This window comes from Rhincodon typus, chromosome 38 (genome assembly GCF_021869965.1).
Source record: "Rhincodon typus isolate 14 chromosome 38, sRhiTyp1.1, whole genome shotgun sequence".
Taxonomy (NCBI): domain Eukaryota; kingdom Metazoa; phylum Chordata; class Chondrichthyes; order Orectolobiformes; family Rhincodontidae; genus Rhincodon; species Rhincodon typus.
Window position 1 is genome coordinate 4041255 of NC_063369.1, and position 11438 is coordinate 4052692.

Genomic DNA, 11438 nt, shown 5'->3' on the forward strand with positions numbered 1-11438 from the left:
AGTGACGGGGGAGGGGTCAGTGACGGGGGAGGGGTCAGTGACGGGGGAGGGGTCAGTGACGGGGGAGGGGTCAGTGACGGGTCTGAATGGTGAGGACGGCGGCGGATTACGGGTGTGTGTGGGTTGTATCCACTCACCAACCCCAGGCCTGGTTCGGGCCCGAGCCCCCGAGGCCGCCCCTCGCTCCGTTTCCAAGGATCCCACCGCGTCTTCACCAACTCCGCAGCGCGCCTGCGCCTCCCACACGCTCCCATTGGCGGAAGCGCTCTCCAGCTTTCATAGGTTCTGGCGGTCGGGCCACCTCCGCTACACGCCGGGTGATGTAGTCCCCAGGCGGTAATAATATGGACTACAACTCCCATAAGGCGTCAGCACCCCCTCCGTAGGCCAGGAAATGTAGTCTCACGACAGCTCCGGACTACAACCCCCAGAGGGCTTCGCGACAGCACACCTGTAACAGGTTTCAACCATTCATCCAGGTGAGTGGTTCAGCTTTACTGCAATTGTGGAGCTTATTAGGGTAAACCTGATTAAATAATGTAGACACATGTCTACTCTTCTGAAATATGAAACAAATCTTTTTTTGTGTTTTTACATAGCACCTTTAACGTCCTGAGCTGCTTTAGTGGAATGCTGTGGAGCAAGAGTTGACACCAAGTCATCACATAAGGATACGTTAAGGAAAATGCCCAAAAACATCATCAAAAGTTTTCAGGAATGTCTAAAATGAGGAAAGAGGTGGACAATATATATCTAGGGCTAAGGAGAACTCATTTGCTTTGCAAAATTTAGATTTATTTTGATTTATTTATTTGTCACATGTACTATGTATAGGAATACATAAGTGCAGCAAAAAGTGCACAAAGTCGCCATTCAGTAGTGCCCACTTGATTACAAAAAACAGAATTAAAAAGATTTAGCAGAGCCAAAGGTAAGCAAGAAAAAGAAAAGTCCAGATCTCAGAGTCCCAAGTCCCACCTCCACAATGATGCAGGCACTGCTCCAATCACTAGGACACCCAGGAGGCCGCTGCTGCCATGTGAAAGGCCTGGTCTCGCTGCCATTTGCTGCCGCCTCACCGGCCTAGTCTCGCCACCGTCGCTCCGGCCCACACTCGATGCAGGACACGGCCCGCGCATTCGGTTCCCACCGCACAGTTCTTGGTCGCGACTGGACTCCTTTCCAACTCCTTAGGTAGGTAGTTAAAAGGGCACGGGGTGTGGTGAGTAGAATTACTACAAAGAGGACGGGGAAGAAGAAGAGAAAATGAAAGGAAAAGGAAAGGAAACTGACGAGCAGAGTGGAGTTCCGAATGAAGCGACTTACCCTGCCGCCATTTTGCCAGAATAGTGTCCATAGGAGTTTTTGCAGCTAAAAGGGATGTATGAGCCTTTGTTGAACATCTTGTCAGAAAAGCAGCCCTTCCCATGTGGTTCTCCCTGGGCATTGGACAATGAGGGGCATTGAGGTCATCACTATAATCCTCAAACATTGTCCTGGTGTTTGTTTGATCCTTGCAGAAGGGGAATTCTGGATTCCCTCTGTGGATAGCTGAGAACTTTTCTTCAGTTATTCCTCAGCAGCTGTTTGCTGACTTGGAGATTGCAGAAGAACGGTCTCTGGGTGCCTTTTCAACATGTTTTTAAAATTCACATCTGGACTGTTTACTGATGCTCCTAGTTTTGTTTCTGCTACCTCGTCTCAGTTTCTGTTAATGATATCATCTGGGAATCCAGTAACCAGGAATTCTCTGGGCCGGAGCCTGTTGTGTGCTATTAACTGAACAAATGATTCAGTGAAACCTGGCTCAGTGTCTAGGCTGGCTGGCACAGCATAGATTTTGCTGAGCAGTGGCTACAACCTCTGTGTGTAGTCTCCTTGGAATATGATTGCACGGCCATATGCTAGCGGATTTTCACTCCTAATTTGTCCACTCCTTGCTGTTCTTTGTGATTTGTATTTGGCATGAAGAACATGTAGAATATTTTCTGGCTGTTGTTTTGAGATATTTTTATTCCCTCACCCCCCTGTTTTAACCAAGTTCCTGTTGGTTTTGACCTGTGCGTGAAATTATGGGGAGCAGTATGTGAGAGTAAAGCCTGTTGGGACATTTTCCTTGCAAGGTATCTATGCTTCATCTCTTGTAGAGTTTGAGGATGAAGTGTAGTGAGGTCACTCCAGAGAATTTACCTTCATCCAACACGTTGTGGTGTATTGAGATTGTCATACCTAGATTCAAGCCCCATCTTGTCCAGAGATGTGTCATAACATGTCTGGACAAGTTGCTTAAAAATATCTGGCTATCATATTAGGCTCAGTGGCTACCATTCTTGACTAAGGAACTTGCTGTAGGAAGGATATTATTAAATTAGAGAGGGTTCAGAAAAGATTTACAAGGATGTTGGTGGGACTGAAGGGTATTAGTTAAAAAGTGAGGCTGGATAGGCTGGGACTTTTTCCACTGGAGCCTAGGAGGCTGAGGGGTGACCTGATAGAAGGGCATAGATAAGGTGAACAGCAAATCATGAGGGGCATAGATAAAGTGAATAGCAAAGGGTGGTTGAGTTCAAAACTAGGAGGCATATTTTTAGGGTGAGGAGAAAGATTTAAAAGGGACCAGAGGGGCAACATTTTCACATGGAGGATGATTCATATGTAGAATGAACTGCCAGAGGAAGTGGTAGATGCAGGTCCAGTGACTACATTTAAAAGACATTTGGACAGTTACGTGAAGAGGAAATGTTGAGAGGGATATGGGCCAAATGCAGGCAAGTGGGACTAGTTCAGTTTGGGAAACTTCGTCAGCATGGATGAGTTGGACTGAAGGGTCTGTTTCCATGCTGTAAGAGTCTCTGACTGTACTCCATGACAGAATTCCAGAGCTGAGGAGACAGCCACATGAATGTATGTCATCAATGGCTTTTATTCATTGATTCATGGGATGTGGGTGTTGCTGGCTGAGCCAACAATTTATTCTACATCCGTAATTGTTCCTGAGAAGGTGATGGTGAGCTGTCTTCTTGAACTGCACAGTCCATACGGTGCAGCTCCACAATACTGTTAGGGTGGGAATTCCAGGATTTTGACCCGACAACAGTGAAGGGACTGTGGTATAGTTTCAAGTCGCTTAGAGTAGCTTGGAGAGGAACTTGCAGGTGGTGGTGTTTCCATGTATCTGCTGTCCTTATCCTTCTGGATGGCAACGGTTCTGAGTTTGGAAGGTGCTGTCTAAGGAGTATTGGTGAATTTCTGCAGTGCCTCTTGTAGATACTACACTACTTAGAGGTGGAGGGAGTCAGGAAGTGAGTTATGTGCTGCAGGATTCCTTAGCTCAGACCTGCAGTCATATCCCACAATAATTACATGGTGAGCCCAATTCAGTTTCTGGTCATCAGTCATCAAGATGTTGCTAGTGGGGCATTAAGTAACAGTAATGCCATTGAATATGAAGGGATCCTGTTTAAATTTTCTCTTGTTGGAGCATTGCCCAGCACCTGTATGGAGTGAGTGTTACTTGCTAGCTGTTGAACGTGCGTATTGTCCAGTTCTTGCTATTTTGGCTGTTTCGGTATCTGAGGAATTATGTATGTTGCTGAACATTGCGCGATCATCATTGAACATCGCACTTCTGACCTTACGATGAAGGAAAGGTCAATGATGAAGCAGTTGATTATGGTTTGGCCAAGGACACTATCCTGAGGAACTCCTGCAGGGGTGTCCTGGAGCTGAGATGACTGACCTCCATCAACCACGACCATCTTCATCTGTGTCATATATGACTCCAAGTGGTGTAGAGTTTTTGCCCAGATTCCCATTAATTCCAGTTTTGCTAGGGCTCCTTGCTGCCTCACTCGGTTGAATGTAGCCTTAATGTCAAGAGCTGTCGCTCTCGCCTCACCTCTGGGATTCGGCTCTTCTGGAGTCATACAGCTGTACAGTTTAGAAACAGACCATTCAGCCCAACTCATCCATGCTGACCAGATATCCTAAATTAATCTAGTCCCATTTGCCAGCATTTGGCCCATATCCCTCTAAACCCTTCCTATTCGTGTACCCATCCAGACACCTTTTGAATGTTGTAATTGTACCAGCCTCCACCACTTCCTCTGGCAACTCATTCCATATACGCACCTCTTGGGTCCCTTTTAAATCTTTCCCCTCTCACCTTAAACCTATGCCCTCTAGCTTTGGACCCTGGGGAAAAGTGTCCACCACAAGGCCCCCCCCCACCTCCTTGCAGTCACTTTGAGGGGCAGCGTGCAAGAAAGTGGATTGAGCAATGTCAGATCAGGCATGATCTCATTGAACAGTGGAGCAGATTCGATGGGCTGAATGGCCTACTTCTCCTACATGTTATGCCCTTCATTACCACTCCCTGCACTTCCAGGGCGACTGATGAGCATTCAAACAATGAGATTGAAATATTTCAATTGGGAATTGGGGTTGAAGTTTTCCTTTCTCCTTACCCAGGTCAAACCAACAATAAATGTCGAAATATTTGAGGCACAATTACTTCCAAGGCTTTATTTAAATGACCTTGGCTTAGGGATTTTCTCTCCTCAGCTGAGGCGTGGTGAGATTACTGTAGCTGAGATGCACAGAGTCAGAAGTTTTCTGAAGAAGGGTCTAGGCCCGAAACGTCAGCCTTCCTGCTCCTCTGATGCTGCTTGGCCTGCTGTGTTCATCCAGCTCTATACCTTGGTTGTCTCAGTCAGAAAGTGATTGGGACTATTGCTGGACTGATTCAAATGCTGCCAAAAGCAGCGTGAGAGCAGCAAATAAAGTGAGCAAACAAAATACTGAATCTAGAATGTAACCAGTGAAGCTGGAGATGACAGTGAAATGCTAGGTGAACAATAGGATTGACCGCTTGTGTTCTGAATACAGTTTTTAAAAGAAAAGTCACTGAAAACTTTGTGGGACCGAGAAAAGTAGGAACTGCTCTACAGCACAGCCCCATGGCCGTAACAAGGAGCTGCATTGTCACAAATCAATTGAATCACGACCAGTATAACCTGCATTTATGTAGCACCTTCAGTGCGGTAAACTGCCCCAGTAGCTCACAGCAGCGTTATCATGAGAAGTTTTACACTGAAGGAGATGTTGCAGAAAAAAGCTCGACCAACGAATTTCGGTTTTGCAAAACATCTTGAGGGAGGCAAAAGAAAAGCAGAGAGGTTTAAGGGAAGAGAATTCCAGAACTTAGGGCCTCAGCAGCTTCTGAGCTGGCTGCTAATATTACAGCAATAAAAACTGGGGGCAGCCGAGGAGAACAGAGTTGGAAAATGCAGAGATCTCTGAGGGCTGGAGGAAGTTAATGATGAGAAAATGGGGAGACGCCTTTGAAGGATTTAAAAAAGTAATAAATATTGACCCAGCCAGAGATGTCTACGTCCCATGAGTGAATGAAAAAAAACAAACCTTTGACTATTTGGGTAACTACAGGGTATTGGTGAGATCATACCCTAGATACAGATTTGGTCCCCTTATTTAAGGGAGGATAACGATATTCCCACAAAACTGCACTACCGCTCAGAGGATCCCTGCACAGAAATCACCATGTGATGTGACATTGGTCGCCTCAATTTCTCTGCCCCTCACCAAATCTAACCCTGGACAACAAGGTGCAGGGCTGGATGAACACAGCAGGCCAAGCAGCATCATAGGAGCAGAGAGGCTGACGTTTCGGGCCTAGACCCTTCATCAGAAAAGGGGGACGGGAAGGGGGTTTTGAAATAAATAGGGAGAGAGTGGGAGGCGGATAGAAGAGGGATAGAGGAGAGGCTGCTAATATTACAGCAATAAAAAATCTAACCCTAGCTTGGTTATTAAGCCTGCTGATAAGGGTGGCGCTGGTGTAGCCAGATGTACTGACCTCTACATTGCAGAGGCTGAGCGCCAGCTCTCAGATACCTCCTCCTACCTTCCCCTGGACCATGACCCCACCATGATGCATCAGGCCATTGTGTCAGCTAAAGTCACTAACCTCATTTCATCTGGTGGTTTTCCCACTGCTTCCAAGCTGGTAGTCCTGGAGCACCGCACAGCTCGCTTCTACCTCCTCCCAAAAATCCACAAACAGGACTGTCTGGGCAGACCCATTGTTTCAGCTTGCTCATGCCCCACAGAACTCATCTCTTCCTACCTTGTCTTGGTCTTTTTTCCCTGGTCCAGTCTCTGACCACTTACATCTGTGATTCTTCTGACACTTTGCGCCAATTTCAGAATTTCCAGTTTGCACGCTGCCTCCTCATTACCATGGACATGCAATCCCTTTATACATCCATCTCCCATCAGGAGTGTCTTAGGGCTCTCCGCTTCTTCCTGGAGCAAAGACCTGAACAATCCTCACCCACCACCACCCTCTTCCGCTTGGCCAGGCTCGTCCTCACCGTCAACAACTTCTCTTTTAACTCCTTTCATTTTCCTCAGGTCAGAGGGGTGGCCATGGGTCCCTGCACGGTCTGTTATTCCTGTCTCTTCGTGGGGTACGTGGAACATTCCTTGTTTCAGTCCCATTCTGGGCTCCACCAACAACTCTTTCTCCGATACATAGATGATATCATCGGTGCTGCTTCCCTCTCATCCAGAATTGGAAAAGTTCATCAATTGCACCTCCAATTTCCACCCTGCCCTCACTTTCACCTGGTCTATCTCTGACTCTTCCCTTCCCTTCCTTGACATCTGTTACCATTTCCGGGGATAGACTGGCCACTAATATCCACTACAAACCCACTGACTCCCACAGCTACCTGGACTATACATCCTCACACCCCACTTCCTGTAAAGACTCCATCCCATTCTCTCAGTTCCTCTGTCTCCATCGCATTTGTTCAGATGAGGCCAACGTGGACAAGGGAGCCTCTGAAATCTCCACCTTCTTCCTCAACCGAGGACTCCCCAGGTCCGTTGTCAACAGGACCCTCGACCAGGTCCGACCCATCTCCCGCACTTCCGCCCTCACCCCTTCTCTTCCCTCCTGCAACAACGATAGGGTTCTCCTTACCCTCACCTACCATCCCACCAGCATCCACATCCAGAAGATCATCAGATGCCATTTCTGCCACCTCCAGACACATATTCCCCTCCCTTCCCTTGTCCGCTTTCCGCAGGGACCGTTCCCTCTGTGACAGCCTGGTCCACTCTTCCTTCACCCCCAACAGCCCCTCACACAGCCCCATGGCACCTTCCCCTGCAACTGGCAAAGGTACCACACCTGCCCATTTACCTCCTCCCCGCCAAGTATCCAAGGGCCCAAACATACCTTCCAGGTGAAGCAGCACTTTACCTGCACTTCCCACAATCTAGTCTACTGCATTCGCTGCTCACAGTGTGGTCTCCTCTACAGTGGGGAAACTTGGTGACCGCTTCACACAACATCTACATTCTGCTCGCAAAGAAGACCCTGAGCTTCCAGTTGCCTGCCACTTTAACACACCACCTTGTTCACTGGCCAACATCTCTGTCTCTGGCTTGCTGCAGTGTTCCAGTGAAGCTCAACGCAAGCTGGAGGAACAACACCTCATTTTCCGCTTGGGGACCCTGCAGCGCTCTGGAATCAATACTGAGTTCAATAATTTTAGGGCCGAAACTCTCCCATGTCCTAGCCCCCTACCCCATACACCAGGCCTTGTTATTACATAGCCTGCCATTACACACTACCTATTGTCAGTCACTAACAGTCCCCACTAACAGCTATTCACCCTCCTAGCCTGATCGTTATCAACTCCTTTGTCAATCCAACTGTTTTCTCTCTCTGGGCTCTATCCCCACCTATTCTTTACTTCTTACCCCCTCCCCCACCCTATCTTCTGCATATAAACTGACATTTTCCTAGGTGCCATCAGTTCCGAGGAAGGGTCACCAGACCTCAAACGTTAACTCTGATTTTCTCTTCACAGATGCTGCCAGACCTGCCGAGCTTTTCCAGCAACTTCTGTTTTTGTTTCCGGGTGTGACACATTGCTGATTCCGGAAACCGTTGCTGAGCACTGACCACTCAGAGGCTAGGAAAATTAGAGGAGTGTTGGCGGGTTTTCTTAATTCAGGGAAGGTTCACGAGGCTGATTCGCAGGAAGAGGGAAAGGTCAAGCAGCTTGGACTATCACTTGTTGGAGTTTAGAAGCATGGTTGGTGATCTTATTGAAACACGGAAATTTCTGAGAGTGCTTGACAAGGAGGGTGCTGAAAGGATGTTCCCCTTGTGGGGAACTCTAGAACAAGATGACATCATTTCAGGAGAAAGAATCTCCTGTATAAAATGAAGAGGAATTATTAGGCTTATTGAATATATTCAAGGTTGATTTAGGTCAGAGTTTTGATCTAGAGGAATCATGGGGAACTGGCAGGAAAATAGAGTTAATGTCACAACTGGATGAGCCTTGATCTTACTGAGTGTTGGCGCAGGCTCGATGGGCTGAATGGTCTACTCCAGTCTCTGACTTTCAGATGTGCCAGTCAAGGGGTGATTAGTAATGGGTGTGGAAAAGAGGTCTTATTTAGATGTTTGTAATTGGCTGGTTCAGATTTCCTGAAGCAACTGCAGTGAAGTCACACACATCCTCCATTTTATTGACTTTTTTTGTCCGTTTCTGGGATGTGGTCATCGCTGGCTGGACCAATATTTATCACCCATTCTTAATTCTCCTGGAGAAGGAGGTGGTGCTGAGCTGCCTTTTTGAGTTACGCCAATCCTTGGGGTAGAGGGACACCCACAACATTGCTGGGTATGTAGTTACAGGATTTGGACCCAGCGCTGCTGAAGGAACGACCATATATTTCCAAGTCAGGATGGTGAGTGGCTCGGAAGGGAGCTTGCATATGGTGGTGTTCACATGTACCTGCTGCCCATGTCCTTCTAGATGGAAGTGGTCATGAGTTTGGAAAGTATTATCAAAGGAGCTTTGCTCAGTTGGAGTGAAATCTTTCTGAGAACAATTTTCTGGCTTTGTGTGGCCTGTGTATAATGAGTTTGAGCTGTTTCTAAATAGGGAAAGGCTTCAGAAAACTAAAGCAAAAAGGGACTTGGGAGACCTTATTGAGGAAGGCAAATACAATGTTGGTATTCATTTCAAGAGGGATAGAATACAAGAGCAGAGATGCACTGCTGAGGCTGTATAAGGCTCCGGTCAAACTGTATTTGGAATATTGTGAGCAGTTTTGGTCCCCGTATCCAAGGAAGGATGTGCTGGCATTGGAGGGGGTCCAGAGGAGGTTTACAAGAATGATCATGGGAATTAAGGGTTAGTCATATGTGGAGTGGTTGAGGACCCCGGGCCTGTACTTGCTGGAATTTAGAAGGATGAGGGGGAATCTGATTGACACTTACAGAATATTGAGAGGCTTAGATAGAGTGAATGCAGAGATGTTTCCACTAATAGGAGAGACTGGGACCTGAGGGCACAGCCGCTGAGTGAAGGGATGACCCTTCAGAACTGAGATGAGGAGGAATTTCTTCAGCCAGAGGGTGGTGAATCTGTGGAACTCATTGCTGCAGAGGACAAGTCATTGAGTGTATTTAAGGCAGAGGTAGATAGGTTCTTGATTAATAAGGAAATCAAGGGTTATCGGGAGAAGGCAGGAGAATGGGGTTGAGAGATATGTCAACTATGATCAAGTGGTGAAGCAGACTCAATGAGCCAAATGGCCTGATTCTGCTTCTATATCTTATAGTCTTACTGCCTCATGGTTTCTGTTCACTGCTTATGGCAGACATTGGGCCTGTTGAAAGCCCTGCCAATGGGTCCAAAAACATCAACCAGCCTTAAAACTGTTCTCAAAATGCTAAAGCACTTTAGATGAGAAGCCACTGGATAATATTGTATCACAATCTGATGAAGTAATAGTTTGTTGATTAGAAGAAGTAGAGTTCAAGTCAATAACCCACAGGATTTCAGATCAAATAACAGATAAAGGGAGCAGAGGTTACTGCCTGTTTCAGGAATTGCAGCGATGTCAGTCCATGTTCAAATTCAGAGCTGCTTCTTGCTCCTCTGGTTGTTTTACCCATTCCTCTGCCCTGTTAGAGGTGAGTACCATGTCCTTCTGTCATTACGAATCCGCTTTCTGTGGACCTTGTGAATCATCCGCGAGGCAGGCTGGCTCAATTGGTGAATGGCAAGTGACAGTGAGGGAGGGAGCTGAACGGATTGAAACACAAGGCCCAGAGCCTGAGTCCTTAACGTGATCTTTGCTCTGTGCTGGGTGGCTGTATTAACCTATCATTGACACAGAGCGCTTAACTGAGGGAGTAATTACCCAATTAGTGCAGGCGATAATGTCATTCAACTTGTCATGACACATGGAACACTAAGGGGATTGTGTTGAGTTATTCTTTTAGTGTCAAACCTTTGCTGGTTATTCTGTTTCTTTCTGTAACTCTCTTGTTGTTTGCTCTTTCCTTCCAGCAGCAGCCTATCACCTTGATAAAGTTTTAAGCATCATCGAGGAGTTGGAAGGGCATGATCCTGCGTTGACTATTCTTGACCTGGCCACTGCGCTACGAAAACTGCGGACCTCTGACCAGGGTTACCACCATCTCCTTCTCGGCGATAGCTCAGCCCCCTCTGCCTCCCTGCGACCTCTCTCCGAAGACCAGCTGTCTTTTATGAAAGATGTCATGAACCACAAAGTCAGCTCTTCAGTTGAGTGCGGTGTAGTCCTCACTCCAGATGGATCAACGATCGCCATGGCGAATGTGATCGGGGGGATTGAAGCTGGATTGAAAAGGAAAAAAGACTGCACTTGGCCAGATGTGGCTGGAGACCTCCCAGTCGATAACCTTTACGCCCTGACATTGGCCAAAGAGCTAGGGTTAGCAATCGTGGCCCATCACTTGAACAGCAGCCAGGTGTTACTGGGACCCAATGGTTGCTGGGACAATGTGACTTCTCCTCAGGTTTTCACTGGGCTCGGTCCCTCATCGCTCACCACAGATGCTCTGATTAATGGAGGCATGGATGGCTTTATCCTAGGGCATCTCTTAACGCAGTTCCAAGGCCCATTATTGCCCAAACTCAGTGCTGTGTTGAGGGATTACTACAGCGAGGAACAGGGGCAGATCAGCTTTAAGGCCAATGCCCGTCGAAAGAATTTTAAATCAAAAATTGACCTCAGTACTTTTACCAATCAGGTTATAAGTGCACTTTACCTATATGACTACATCAGGAATGATTCAATTCTCCAATACCTCAACGATAGTGTCCTCAGAAGAATTTCTGAGCAAGGAGTTAAACAGTTTCATCATCGCTATCTCGGTAAATACACCGTTGAAATGAGTGGTACTCCTATCAAAAACACACCCTGAACTATTGCATGCAAATAATGTATCTGAAACACCACCCCCCCCCCCCCCCCCCCCCCCCCCCCCCCGCCCAACGCCGTGTAGGGAGAGAGTGTAGACCTCGGAGATGGTTGTTTTTTTTTAAAAGAGACTGAAA

General features: G+C 47.1%; 1 protein-coding gene across 2 annotated transcripts in view; it reads left to right on the forward strand.

Moving 5' to 3' along the window:
* The first annotated feature begins 388 nt into the window (after positions 1-388).
* pglyrp6 (peptidoglycan recognition protein 6) overlaps positions 389-11438 on the forward strand; it is a 25757-nt gene continuing 14707 nt past the window's right edge. Inside the window, exons 1-2 of one of the 2 annotated variants that reach the window (XM_048618085.1) lie at positions 389-479; positions 10410-11255. In XM_048618085.1, the coding sequence (XP_048474042.1) occupies positions 10607-11255 (649 nt within the window). In that variant the 5' untranslated portion in view covers positions 389-479; positions 10410-10606. Of the gene's footprint in view, positions 480-9951; positions 10028-10406; positions 11256-11438 lie in introns of those variants that run through there. The other variant, XM_048618084.1, reaches the window with a different exon arrangement.